Source organism: Macaca fascicularis, chromosome 3, assembly GCF_037993035.2.
Source record: "Macaca fascicularis isolate 582-1 chromosome 3, T2T-MFA8v1.1".
Lineage (NCBI taxonomy): Eukaryota > Metazoa > Chordata > Mammalia > Primates > Cercopithecidae > Macaca > Macaca fascicularis.
Window position 1 is genome coordinate 165,108,827 of NC_088377.1, and position 15,212 is coordinate 165,124,038.

The 15,212-nt window shown below is 37.4% G+C and overlaps 1 protein-coding gene across 8 annotated transcripts in view; it reads right to left on the reverse strand.

The window, feature by feature from the left end:
- IQUB (IQ motif and ubiquitin domain containing) overlaps positions 1-15,212 on the reverse strand; it is a 79,774-nt gene that overhangs the window by 15,893 nt on the left and 48,669 nt on the right. For 5 of the 8 annotated variants that reach the window (XM_065542520.1, XM_005550639.4, XM_045388469.2 and 2 more), the window contains 2 exons: positions 13,323-13,498; positions 1,341-1,511 (listed from right to left, as the gene is read on the reverse strand). In XM_065542520.1, the coding sequence (XP_065398592.1) occupies positions 1,341-1,511; positions 13,323-13,498 (347 nt within the window). The remainder of the gene's footprint in view (positions 1-1,340; positions 1,512-13,322; positions 13,499-15,212) is intronic. The other 3 variants (XM_074035890.1, XM_065542521.1, XM_005550640.4) reach the window with 1 other exon arrangement.

Sequence of the window (15,212 nt, forward strand, 5' to 3'; positions counted from 1 at the left end):
CTAATGTAAGACATAGTGCAAGTCCTATTAAACTCCGAGCTACAACTAATGCCTAAGCTCTGCAGGCCAAGAGACCTGTGGGCAAGGCAAGTGTTTCCTTAGTTATAGAGGTAACTGACTCTGATCTTCAAAAGCAATGGTGCAGTTATTACCCAATAGGGACAGAGAAGAATATGTTTGGCACCCAGGTAGTGGGCATTTCTTGGTATATCTTTGCCTGATTTTGACAGTAAATGGAAGTCTGGTAGCCTCAGCCTGAGAAAAGCAGAGTGACCTGTGGTTCAGACCTCTCAAGTTGCAAGTCACTCCAAAAAGTAGACCAACTGGACCTGTCAAGGTGCTAGTTCAGGGAGAAGGAAATCTAAAATAGATAGTAGAGGAAGGAAACAGTGAGCATCTCCTGTGGCCTTAAAGCCAATGACTACACTAGGGGCTGCAGTTTTTCTTATTAACCTTGCTTTGGAGCCTAGCTAAATCCGGAGGAGCTAATCCTAAAACCTACAACATGAAGTGGATCCAGGCAACAGTATGTGTATTCTCCCCATCCTGGTAGATTGTTGGCTGACAACTCTCAAGTGAGGCTCTTTCTGAGAATTGCTCTCTAATAAAGAAAGTTATCTCATCCAAAGTCATGCCCTTCTGGCGGCAGCCCATCCAATAAATGGTCAAAGTGGGAGTAAACTGTCCTGCCTCAATTCAGGACAACTCTGGATGGCCTTTAAAGTTTCAGAATTCCCCGTGACACTGGCTGAAGTCATTGTTGAGAATCCACCACAATTTAATTTCTCTATCCTGCCAATTCTGATTTCTCTACTGCCTCACAGGAATTATCCCTGATAGCACTCTCCAACAAACTTCCTAAATATAAAACCCATCTCTGAGTTTGTTTCTTGTTTCTTGGGAAAATTTGATCTGTGACATCCACTAACCTTGTTTTCATTAAAAGTAGGATTAAGAACACAGAAAATCAATAACTGACGAGAAAAAAGATAAAAATACAATGGAGCTGCTTTAAAACTGCTAAAAATCAATTTTTCACTGAAAAATGTCAAAATATGTAAATAATTGCTGTTTATGTAATTATTAATCTCATGCCATACTGCATATATTTTCATTCATTGCATAAAGATATATTTATATTCATTACACTATATTTACATTTATTATGTATTATAACATATTTCGAGAACTTTTAGGTAAATATTAATGAATAAACCACAACCTTCCCAAATTATACCAAAACAATTCTTAATGTAAAACACTTTACTTGTTTTAGTATTTTATTAATTTTTTTTATTGATAGTGAACTCTACCCCCAAACTAAAAGAAAGTTAACATACCTTTACAGTGTGTTTAAGAGTTAAGAGCACATCCAGCCTCTCATCTTGAGAGATATTTTTCAGCATGATGCACTTATAGATATTTTGCAGCTCTCTGGCTCTGATGGTGAACTGCGTATCCATCTCAATTGTTTTGCCATTAGGGGTTCTCCATATCTTTGGAGCTGAACACTTAAAAATAATATTATGTTTATAACTATCAGTTAATTAGAAACTACAAATAACAATTTTGCTCCTTCTACTAAAAGTCTATCTTAATATCATGTGCTTTATAACTAGAGTATCGCTAAAGCTTAAAGAAAATTAATTTAAGAATTTATAGATCAGGCAAAAGTAAAATATTTTAGAAAAAAAACAAATATGAAAGAGTTATTCAGTCTGTAGAAGTTCATACACTTCTACAATATTCAGGATTTGCTACTAGTCTTTATGTTGAATTGTTTGAGAGATGTATGGAATTACTCCTTAACCACCTGAGGACAATTATCTGCTTGGTTCAATTATATTGAGTGTATATAAATATGTCTTGATCCTGCCTTGCCAACTGAAGATAACTTTTGTAGAGTAATTATGACAATCCTCAATATATTTAGACCTAAAGATATACCAAAAAGGGACTCTGTGAGTTATGGTTTAATGTCCTATAAAAATACTTCTATAACAAGTTCAAAATTCTTCTCAAAGCAGATGTCCATAGTGAAAGAGCTATATTGCTATCTTAGCAGTGCTGGGCTGTGGTTCCTGCCTCCCTGATGCTGGCTAAGATTCTCACTTCCTATTTCCAAATCTGGCTTAGTGTCTCCCAACCTAGCCCACCTCCTAAATGAAGGGCCAAAAATGAAGTTCACTTGCCCTGAAGCTCATCTGAGGACTCCCAGGCTAAGAATTCAGAGATTAGAGACAGGAGGTGAAATTAGTCCTCTATCGACTCAGGAAACACAGGATAATCTTTAATGATGGTACCTCTGTGTTTGCCACTGCTTCTGTTCCCTCTGACAGGGACATTCAGAGGAGATGCATTCACCCAGAAATTTCACAGTGAAAACTTACTCTCTATTAGCTCCTCTACTTTAGGGTACAAAGCTGCTCAGTTTCTTTCCCTAATGATAAATTTTCAGAAACAAGACTATGTTGATCATGACAACTCTTCAAATGTTGGATGTTTTTGTAAGTTAACTGTAGTTGCTCTGGTGTCCTTGTAGCCCAATTTATGCCGTACTTGCAACCATTTAAATCTTAGATATGATCTAACATAAGGTTTAAATGGAAGCTCTATGTATTGGAACAGATCATCAGGAATGTGGACTAACCAAATAGAGACATCATATAAAACTGTATTAAAAGGACAGCATCAGGAGGAAATTTTAGTTGTAACATCAATTTACATCTAATTTTTTACATTCACATTAGCTAAATCACATTGAGAACTGCAAAGCTACCTGGTAAAAACAACTATATTTGATATATTCTCAAAGCAATGGCATCATATGCAGAGCAAAGCCAAAATGAATGTTATTCAGAGGTAGGAATCTTCATTAGAAACTTTAGATTCTCAGCTCTAGTTTTAATCCAGTAAATGAGAAGTTGCAGCTCTATAATTAATTTATATTGTTACAGCATAAATTTAATATTAAATAATGTATTATTATCAGACTGATATAATTAAGATTGATTAAAAGCTTATAAGGAAAATAGCTCAATAATAAAATATTTTATCATTCAGTTATTATCACTTAGAAATAAAATAATTTTTAAATGCATTTAGCCTTATTTTGGGTAGGCCTCAGAGTGTTATTGAAGTTTGATGCTTATTTAAAGCTCTTTTTAAAAAGTTTTTAAAGGCTAGGTCTAAGTTTCATGTTGTAATATTCGAAAGTCTAACCAATGTCTTAATCTTTGCATATAATTTTCCTCAGGTTTGCCCTACTAAATGCAATTCCTTTTCTTCCAGTAATTTGGACAACACTTTTTGATCTGCAAGGTGGTAAATTATTTCATTTGTAATAATTCAAATATAATGACCTTTCTATGAAACGCCTACTTTACCTATCACATTGTATTTTTCAGTTGATAGACGGATTTAACTCTATCTTCCCCCCAGGTTTGTAGCCCTAACAAATATAGCATAATGTGGTTAGATCTTGGTTTCCAAATATATTCCTCATCTAAGTCCTTTCCACTTTTCAATTTTGCACTTAAACCCTACCTCTTCCGTAAAGATTCCTCTAACTACTATGGTTTGAAACAATTATATCACTTGTACATGAAATCCTATTGTACATGTAAAAACACACAAACAGAAGTATACATTGTCTCTATTTTAGTGACTAGAGGCAGTGAAATTTGGATCCAAATTGCTTTATAATTGTTTTATGTTTGCTAATTCCATTTCTCCCAAAAAAGTATGAGAAATAAATTTCCCAGCCGGGCACGGTGGCTCACACATGTAATTTCAACACTTTGGGAGGCCAAAGTGGGTAGATTACTTGAGGTCAGGAGTTCGGGACCAGCCTGGCCAACATGGTGATAACCCATCTCTACTAAAAACACAAAATTTAGCAGAGTGCAGTGGCACTCACCTGTAATCCCAGCTACTTGTGAGGCTGAGGCAGGAGAATTGCTTCAACCCAGAAGGTGGAAGTTGGAGTGAGCCAAGATTGCGCCACTGCACTCCAGCCTGGGCAACAGTGCAAGACCCAGAAAGAATGAAGGAAAGGAAAGGGCAAGGGCAAGGGCAAGGGCAAGAGCAAGGGCAAAGGCAAAGGCAAAGGCAAAGGCAAAGGCAAAGGCAAGGAAAGGAAAGGAAGGAAAGACAGAAAGGAAAGAAAGAAAGGAAAGAAGAAAGAAGGAAGGAAGGAAGGAAGGAAATTTCTCATGTAGTTCTATATATCTCACAGTGTCTACAGTACTCTTTCATTCATTCAACAAATACTTACTGTGTTTACTATACATTAATCAATGTATTAGGCACTGAGTAGATAAAATACTATCCTGGTTTCAAGAATTCTCAAATCTCATGGGATGGAAGGGTAAAAAATAAGTAATTAGAAAAAAAAGATGAGTATGCTTGATGACTGTAGATAAATAGGTATCTGTGGGTTGCTATGAAGCACTTAACTGGTAAAAAGAAAGTATCTAAGATGGAATCTGAAGAATAACTAGGAGTTAGCCAGATTAAGGGGAACTGAGTGATACAATCAAAGAATCCTAGATTTGAAGTTCAAGTTCCCTAGAGTAGGCACTGAAAAGATATTTAAAAATCTGTTCAGCAAAGCTGTTTTTATACTTAGATGTATTTCTGCCAACACAGATAACTTGATCTTCAAGCCTAGGCTTTTTTGACTTCAGGGTTTAAGGTGTTTTCTACTCTGACACAGGAAAAATGTCAACTCTGCTTATTTCTCTTCCCTATTTCCTTTTTTCTTTGAAAGCTTTGGCTGTGATAAGAGATATACAATAATCATGTGCTTAAATTGCTTCAGAAAATAGGAGTATAATAAATTCCATTTAGCTGCCAACAAATGAGACAGCACAGAGCCTGGAAGAGAGGAACAGAAGAACAGCAGGAAGACACATTTCAGGGAAAGGAAGGTGGAGAAATAACAAGAACCTTGAGAGCAGCAGGCTTCCACAGAAAAGAAGAAATGACTGCACTAGGAGAGTAGGTATTTTCTTCCTCCTAAATTGATTCTCAAGCCCCTAAGGACACAAATTAAGAATAGCCCTAACTCCCCACAGAAGCTACTGTATAGTGATCAACTTTTCTTTTACACAGCACAGGGGTTTTGCTCAGCTATAGCAGTGCCCTTACTTCATGCAGTGTTCAGAAAGAGGCAGTAGCATTTTCCTGCCCCACTAACTGTTAGCTACCTGGGTATGGAGAAAAACCATTGAAAAGATACAGCTAATGTGGATTGCAGTTTTTTAAGCCTGTGATTGTGAATAGTGTACAAATCAACGGGCATCAAATAAATAAATGGCCTTGACTCAAGGAAAAATATCTTACAGAAATTCAAATGGTCTCTTTACACAGTTTGGGTAAATAACACTCAAAGATATATTAGAAACCAGCTGATGATTTTTGATTCAAACTTCTTAACCTGAATTTCTTCACCTCTGTCAAGCTCTCTGAGTTTTTTTGTTTTTTTCGTTTTTTGCTTTTCTGACGGAGTCTCACTCTGTTGCCCAGGCTGGAGTGCAATGGTGCAATCTCGGCTCACTGCAGCTTCCACCTCCCAGGTTCAAGTGATTCTCCTGCCTCAGCCTCCCAAGTAGCTGGGATTACAGGCACCCACCACAACGCCTGGGTAATTTTTTTTTTTTTGGTAGTTTTAGTAGAGACGTGGTTTCACCATGTTGGTTGGGCTGGTCTCAAACTCCTGACCTTGTGATCCACTTGCCTCGGCCTCCCAAAGTTTTGGGATTACAGGCGCGAGCCACCATGCCCAGTCAAGTTTTTAATATTTGATACCCTGTGGAAGTCAATGCTTGGTGGGTTAAAATTACTAATTATATAATGCTTTTAAAAATCTTTAGAGTTAGCCTTTTATTATGAATGAGGACTTAGTATACAGTCTATTATAATCTATTAGTTCAATGCTTTGACTGGACAAATTTAAGACTGTGTCACTCATTATTCAGAGACATTCTATGTTCAGGACAAAAGAATTAAAGATAAAATATTGGTTCAATAAACCACACAGTATTTGGACTCAAAAAAGTGAAACTGAAAGTAAAATATAAAATTGTATTCTCCAAAGTTATTTCCAAATTAAAGGAAAGTAAATGTTTCTCTGGATGTATCTGCATATTGTGGTGTTAAATGTAGATCTTTAAATTCACATATGGAACTTGTTGTTTGTTAATTTTGACATGCGAAAAAACTCTGACCTTGTCTACTTTCAGGGATTAATTATCAGCTATCTTTTCTTAAAAATCAAAAACTTTGGCCATACTGCCCAAGGTAATTTATAGATTCAATGCCATCCCCATCAAGCTACCAATGAGTTTCTTCAAAGAATTGGAAAAAACTGCTTTAAAGTTCATATGGAACCAAAAAAGAGCCCGCATCTCCAAGACAATCATAAGTCAAAAGAACAAAGCTAGAGGCATCACACTACCTGACTTCAAACTATACTACAAGGCTACAGTAACCAAAACAGCATGGTACTGGTACCAAAACAGAGATATAGACCAATGGAACAGAACAGAGTCCTCAGAAATAATACCACACATCTACAGCCATCTGATCTTTGATAAACCTGACAAAAACAAGAAATGGGGAAAGGATTCCCTATTTAATAAATGGTGCTGGGAAAATTGGCTAGCCATAAGCAGAAAGCTGAAACTGGATCCTTTCCTTACTGCTTATACGAAAATTAATTCAAGATGGATTAGAGACTTAAATGTTAGACCTAATACCATAAAAACCCTAGAAGAAAACCTAGGTAATACCATTCAGGACATAGGCATGGGCAAGGACTTCATGTCTAAAACACCAAAAGCAACGGCAACAAAAGCCAAAATCGACAAATGGGATCTAATTAAACTAAAGAGCTTCTGCACAGCAAAAGAAACTACCATCAGAGTGAACAGGCAACCTACAGAATGGGAGAAAATTTTTGCAATCTACTCACCTGACAAAGGGCTAATATCCAGAACCTACAAAGAACTCAAACAAATTTACAAGAAAAAAACAACCCCATCAAAAAGTGGACAAAGGATATGAACAGACATTTCTCAAAAGAGGACATTCATACAGCCAACAGACACATGAAAAAATCCTCATCATCACTCGCCATCAGAGAAATGCAAATCAAAACCACAATGAGATACCCATCTCACACCAGTTAGAATGGCAATCATTAAAAAGTCAGGAAACAACAGGTGCTGGAGAGGATGTGGAGAAATAGGAACACTTTTACACTGTTGGTGGGACTGTAAACTAGTTCAACCATCATGGAAAACAGTATGGCGATTCCTCAAGGATCTAGAACTAGAAGTACCATTTGACCCAGCCATCCCATTACTGGGGATATACCCAAAGGATTATAAACCATGCTGCTATAAAGACACATGCACATGTATGTTTATTGTGGCACTATTCACAATAGCAAAGACTTGGAATCAACCCAAATGTCCATCAGTGACAGACTAGATTAAGAAAATGTGGCACATATACACCATGGAATACTATGCAGCCATAAAAAAGGATGAGTTTGTGTCCTTTGTAGGGACATGGATACAGCTGGAAACCATCATTCTCAGCAAACTATTGCAAGAACAGAAAACCAAACACCGCATGTTCTCACTCATAGGTGGGAACTGAACAATGAGATCACTTGGACTCGGGAAGGGGAACATCACACACCGGGGCCTATCATGGGGGGGGGGAGGGGGGAGGGATTGCATTGGGAGTTATACCTGATGTAAATGACGAGTTGATGGGTGCTGACGAGTTGATGGGTGCAGCACACCAACATGGCACAAGTATACATATGTAACAAACCTGCACGTTATGCACATGTACCCTAGAACTTAAAGTATTAAAAAAAAAATCAAAAACTTCAGAATAATAAGTTACTTCATTCAAGTTTTATGAAATCAACACTGACTCCTCCTGAATATTAGAGATAATACTAGGCTTAGAGTGGGGGAGGTTGACAAGCATAGAGAAAAACAGACATTTTATAATTATTCACATCAGAAGAATAAAATTTATCTTGTCTTCTTAGTATAGCATCATATACAAAAAGGTGATTTAAATGATTCTGAATTAGAGTAGCAGTGAGTTTTTGATTTACTATAGCAGGCTAAAAGCAGGTCAGAAGTCACTGTTAGTCAATATTTTTAAACACTGGACTAATTAGGCTATGTGAACTGACTGGGAGTTGTCATCAAGTGTAACTGATCCATATTGTGGTGTGTTTTCCTGTTCTAATACAAGTCTTTAGTCAAAACTGAAAGAAAATCCCATTGTATCAACTAAAATGTCAGTTTCCTTCAAATTTAGCCTGGAGATTGATGAGATTAACTGGTTTATCAGCTGGGGTAACTGTGGGTTTAGAACTCCAATTCTAAACCATGTCACCTACAAAACGCCTTTGCCTTGATTTCTACAAATTCTTGTGGCTAACTTCATCCTTCCCTCAATTCTCTGCCTTTCACCTTTGTGTGTTACCCTGTATCCATCTGGACACAGAGCCCAGCTCATTTATCTGGTTTCCTCTCCCTTTCCAAAAATAAAATTATGTTGCATTTAATATTTCCTTTATTTAGTCATATAACTAAAGAAGTCACAAAAAGTCACACTGTACACCCACTGCCTTCCAACTGCCTCCTCACTTTACCTTATCTATTTCCCTCTAGGACAACTCTTGAAAACCTCCATTTTCCTGGAATAGAACAATTCTTCCTGTACTCAGGATCCTTCAGGGTCTCAAATTCCACCCCAATAGCTTATCAAAGTATTTACAAAAAAACAAAGGCAAAAAATAGGTCTTCCTTCCTCCTAGGAATTCTGGTAAACAGAATTTTAAAATTTCTCCATTTCACTTTTTTTTTTTTTTCTTTTTGGTGAGGTTTACATGAAAACCTTCTTAGAGTGCCACACCTCATGAGAAAGGGTAGTGGTCATCTACTGACTCTGGAATCACTTTCCTATGTTGGGTCTTGATCCATTTATGGATACTCCATAATTTCAAAAAGCTTAGTTAAATGTTTACAGACAATGCTAGACATGGGGCCTGGGGTAGGGAATGTTCTGGGCATAAAGAAGAATAGACATTGGGTAAGTATATACAACAATAGAATTTTAAATAGTTTGCAGGAAATACAAAACAGTATGATGGCACTAGTGGGAAAATTCTGCAGAAGGCTCAGCATCAAGTAAAGAAAGGTGACACCCATCTTCCTTGTCCACGGACACTCAGAGGCTTCCATCTCCTTCGAACATTCGTGTTGCCCTGGGCTCATACTCTCTTCTCTGGTGAGGTTAACAATTAGGTATCCCAGTGATAAAGCAGGATGCAGATAAAGCAACTTGCTAAATAAATAAGTTTTTTTCGAAAGATGACTCTGGAGAAGTATGAATATTATAGCTTTCCTAAAATAAATTCATCTTTCCTAGAATTAAGATATTTAAGCATTTTAAATGACAGTATCTACATTACATAATTTCTTGATGATAGTTGGAATACAAAATTATACAACCACTATTTGTGTCCCTTATTCTTCCTCCCTACCTTCTTCCACAAACATTTATTGACACTGTAGTAAGAACTGTGCTAAGATATGAGGATACAGAGATAAATGACAACTCTTTCCTTTAAAGGTTCAAAATCTAGAAAGGATTCAGGCATGTAGATACAATAAAGACTGCACACTATGTACAAAGACAGAGATGAGACAGTCTCATGAGAGCATATACTACAGGCTAAAGTAGGTGGACCAGCATTTGCTTTCTGAAAGAAGAGGCATCTGAGCTTGTTTTACAGGGTCAATAGCTAGCTACTAAGGAAGGAAGGAAAGGATGTTCCATGTAAAGGCACCCAATGCAAAAGGGTCGAGAGCACCTGGTCTTTCTGGGGATATGCAAGTAATTGAGCATGGCTGAAGCAGTATGGGTACAGTATGCAGGGAGAAATGGCAGTGATGCAACAGTGAGATAAGTGAGGTTTGCAAACACAAAAATCCTTGTTCCCTAAGGGCAGTGAGGAAGGACAGGGTCAGAGTTGTGTTTAGTGAGGCCACGTTGGCAGTGATGTAGATAATGGAGGAGAGAACTGAGAAGTGAAACTGAAGGCGGCAGCTCAATTTGGAAACATAAAGGAATCCAGATGAGAAGAAAATCCACATTCAGTTAAGTCAGGGTCGAGCTCATGCACACAAGATAAGGCAAGACCTGTCTCATGACATCCTCCCAGGGGAGATAGGAAGGCCTATTTGATATATGCAGGGTCATCAGGACACCAGGGCAGAGCCTTTTCCCTACAGGCAATGGTAGTGGGTTTGGAAAGGAAGAAGTAAAGAATTAAAGAGATATTAGGAATCCAACTTACAAGGGATGTAAAGGACCTCTTCAAGGAGAACTACAAACCACTGCTCAATGAAATAAAAGAGGACACAAACAAATAGAAGAACATGCCATGCTCATGGATAGGAAGAATCAATATCGTGAAAATGGCCATACTACCCAAGGTAATTTATAGATTCAATGCTATCCCCATCAAGTTACCAATAACTTTCTTCACAGAATTGGAAAAAACTGCTTTAAAGTTCATATGTAACCAAAAAATAGCCTGAATTACCAAGACAATCCTAAGCAAAGAGAATAAAGCTGGAAGCATCATGCTACCTGACTTCAAACTATACTACAAAGCTACAGTAACCAAAACAGCATGCTACTGGTACCAAAACAGATATATAGACCAATGGAACAGAACAGAGGCCTCAGAAAAAACACCATAAATCTAAAACCATCTGATCTTTGACAAACCTGACAAAAACAAGAAATGGGAAAAGGATTCCCTATTTAATAAGTGGTGCTGGGAAAACTGGCTAGCCATATGTAGAAAGCTGAATCTGAATCCCTTCCTTACACACTTTATGGAAAAATTAATTCAAGATGGATTAAAGACTTAAATGTTAGACCTAAAACCATAAAAACCCTAAAAGAAAACCTAGGCAATACCATTCAGGACATAGGCATGGGCAAGGACTTCATGACTAAAACACCAAAAGCAATGGCAATAAAAGTCAAAATAGGCAAATGGGATCTAATTAAACTAAAGAGCTTCTGCACAGCAAAAGAAACTACCATCAGAGTGAACAGGCAACCTACAGTATGGAAGAAAATTTTTGCAATGTCCCCTTTTGACAAAGGGTTAATATCCAGAATCTACAAAGAACTTAAACAAATTTACAAGAAAAAAACAACCCCATCAAAAAGTGGGTGAAGGACGTGAACAGACACTTCTCAAAAGAAGACATTCATGCAGTTAACAGACACATGAAACAATGCTCATCATCACTGGTGATCAGAGAAATGCAAATCACAACCACAATGAGATACCATCTCACACCAGTTAAAATGGCGATCATTAAAAAGTCAGGAAACAACAGATGCTGGAGAGGATATGGAGAAATAGGAACGCTTTTACACTGTTGGTGGGAGTGTAAACAAGTTCAACCATCACGGAAGACAGTGTGGCGATTCCTCAAGGATCTAGAACTAGAAATACCATTTGACTTAGCGATCCCATCACTGGGTATATACCCAAAGGATTATAAATCATGCTACTATAAAGACACATGCACACGTATGTTTATTGCGGCACTCTTCACAATAGCAAAAACTTGGAACCAACCCATTATGTCCATCAATGATAGACTGGATTAAGAAAATGTGGCATATATACACCATGGAATACTATGCAGCCATAAAAAAAGGATGAGTTCATGTCCTTTGCAGGGATGAAGCTGGAAACCATTATTCTGAGCAAACTATCACAAGGACAGAAAACCAAACACTGCAAGTTCTCACAGGTGAGAACTGAACAAGGAGAACACTTGGACAGAGGGTGGGGAACATCACACACAGGGGCCTCCCATGAGGTGGGAAGCAGGGGGAGGGATAGCATTAGGAGAAATACCTAATGTAAATGACAAGTTAATGGGTGCAGCAAACCAACCTGGCACATGTATACCTATGTATCAAACCTGCACGTTGTGCACATGTACCCTAGAACTTAAAGTATAATTAAAAAAAGGAACAATGTATGCTAAAGCAGAGTACTTAGTAAGTGCTCAAAATCACTGTTAAATAATTGACCAAGGATTAAAAAAAGAATTAAGGAGGTATTAAACAATAGAATAAACAGGTTGGTGGCTAGATGGAGAAGTCAAAAATAATACCCAGGTTTCTGTCTGGAGCAACTGAGTAGATGATGAAATTTCATACAGATAGGTTATATGATGCAGAACAAGATTAATTTACAGGCGAGGGGGCAAGGGATAGTAAGGTGATATGACTTAGGGTTCATCATGTCTCCTTGAAGTGTAATCTTGGGATATCCAAAGAGCAGTGACAGTAGGCCATTGGATATATGATGTGGAAGCTCCTTAAAGAGATCTGGCATGGACCTATAGGGAGTTCTGGGATGCAGGTAGTAGTTAAAGGCACAGATAAACTGAGATCAAACAAAGGAGTGAATAAGATGAGAAGAGGGCATTTAGAATATCAAAGCTATGGTTTTTAAGAACAAATGTCCTCAAATAATAAGAACCATAGAAATAGAAGCACTACAGGCTAACATCTTAGAGAAATATACCCCTTTTCTTCTGTAGCTGAATTGGCTTTAAATTGTTTGGAAAGACCAGGTTTATAAAAGAAAATTGGTCACTATGGAAACAGGCTATTCAATATCAAACAGGCAGTTTGACCACAAAAGTGGTAATTACTTTAGTTTTTTCCTTAATTATATGTTTTCGTGGTTTTCAATAATCGTATATTCTTTCTGTCAGAAATTTGAAGTCAGTTAATGATGTGAGCCAAAGCAAAAATACTAGTCTATAGCTATTTCTCCCAGGTTGCTTACCATCAGAGCACCCCAGACCTAGATGTTTTGTGACTTTAATACTCTGCATTTTATCATGGTATACAATTTATCTAATTTATATAGCCAATCTAAATCTAAATGAACAGAGTCACAAGAAATGTCTCTCCATCTTTTGCTTCATGGCCAATCTCCTTAATTAAGAATGTATGGATGTCATATTACCTATCAATTTTTACCCTAGGATGCTATTAAAATCTAAAGCTATACCAGAAAAAAATATATATCACATTTTAAGAAATATGTCATCAAAATCCTAAACAAAATTCATGTAAATTCTTGTAATCTAAGTCTTTCGTCTGGTACATTATTCTACATTTTTAAATTCAGAATACATTCATATTTAAACAGTAGTTACTTCACTAACCTTATCCAAAAAAGCTTGTATTGCTGCTTCCTGATTCGCCGTATAAGCAATGTATCTATGTCTCCCAATAGAAGCAATTATCTGAGTCTCTTTTTCCAGAAGTTCACACAGAGCAGCTTTCCTTTCAGCTCCAGTGAAAGATTGGTTAATACGTTTAAGTTCTTCTTGCCGCCAGACTAGAGGAATAACACAATAGACTCTTGAGTTTTTAAAATCCCACTTTTTTATGATCACATCCTGACGAGGAGTATTTTATTTTTACATCAATTTAAACAAAAGTATACTCGAATAGAATCATTTATATTGTATACCTGATGTGCAAAAAAAAGTGACAAAATGGAAGCTGAGAGACTTAATAAAAGTAGAATCAAACAAACAGAAGCCAAAGGGAAACAGTACAGATGATGTCAAATTATGTCTCCAAGTGAGCATTCATACTGCTTAGCATTGACAAAAATATGACTTGGATTTTGTGGCAGCCATGAGCGTGCACTGTTCACATCTCCCTTCAAGAGAGTACCTGTCACAAAGGGTAAAGGTAATTGACAGTTCCAACTACAGCATTTCAGATCTGCTGCCTTGTTGAAGCTGAGGTCACATTCTGCCTACAAAATTCTCATCAATGACCAGGCACCATGTGGGAGTCAGAACCAGGCTGTATCTGCCCAACAATGGACTTTTCTGTGGTCAATCATATATGAGCCAATTGTTGGGCTGGCTTAGCCTTCCTTAGAGTTAAGACTCTCCATACCCCATCTTCTTTCCTTCCCTCTCTCAATTGATGAGGTGTCAAATCTCATCTCAAACTGAAGATTTCCTTTTCCTTCCTCTGCTCCCTTTCCTCTTTGTCTTTCACTTCCAATTACATCCTGGTGTCTGCTTCCCCAAGGACCCAAGCTGATATAGTTTTATGTAGAACTGTTGATATCAGTCATTTCCTTCATTCACTTAGGCACCATTTTCCATTTATTTACAAAACTCTAAATTATAGTCACAAATATTATAAAGTAATTGCATTTACTGTTTACTCAAACTAATGCATTATTTTATCATAATATTTATGATATTTTAAAGCCCTGGTTACTATCAATAGGCCGAGACGGGCGGATCACGAGGTTAGGAGATCGAGACCATCCTGGCTAACACAGTGAAACCCCGTCTCTACTAAAAAATACAAAAAAAAAGCCGGGCGAGGTGGCGGGCGCCTGTAGTCCCAGCTACTCGGGAGGCTGAGGCAGGAGAATGGCGTAAACCTGGGAGGCGGAGCTTGCTGTGAGCTGAGATCCGGCCACTGCACTCCAGCCTGGGCGACAGAGCGAGACTCCGTCTCAAAAAAAAAAAAAAAAAAAAAAAAAAACAATATGCTGCCCAAACTTAAATAAATCAAAATTTCCGAGCTCAGATGCATGCATTTTACCAAGTTTTCATTTAATTTTTACATATACTAAATTTGGAAAAGAAAACTCTTTTGTATCCCACAATTCAAAAATGTCAACCTTATTTATATTAACAAAAGAATAGGGTTGGAAAGAACTTGAGAAATTAAATTGTTCAACCCCATGTTTAAGAAAGGATCCTTCTCGGAACAGCTTGAACAGGTTTAATTGGCCCACCCTGGTTCTAATACTAGCTTGTGAGGCAACACTGCGTCAGGTTGTTTCTTGGGCCACATGGTACTCCTTTAGGTATCTGAAGAGAGCAATCATCCCTCATTTATGTTTTATCTTCTCTAGACATAAATATTTCTATTTCTTCAATTGTGCATCATTTGACTCATTTTCTGTCCATGTAAGTCAAGCTCCTCTGATTTATCATAGTACCTCTTAAAATATGGCATACCAAATTTCTGACAAGATAGAAGCTTCTACACAAACTTCTACCTCCCTTCTC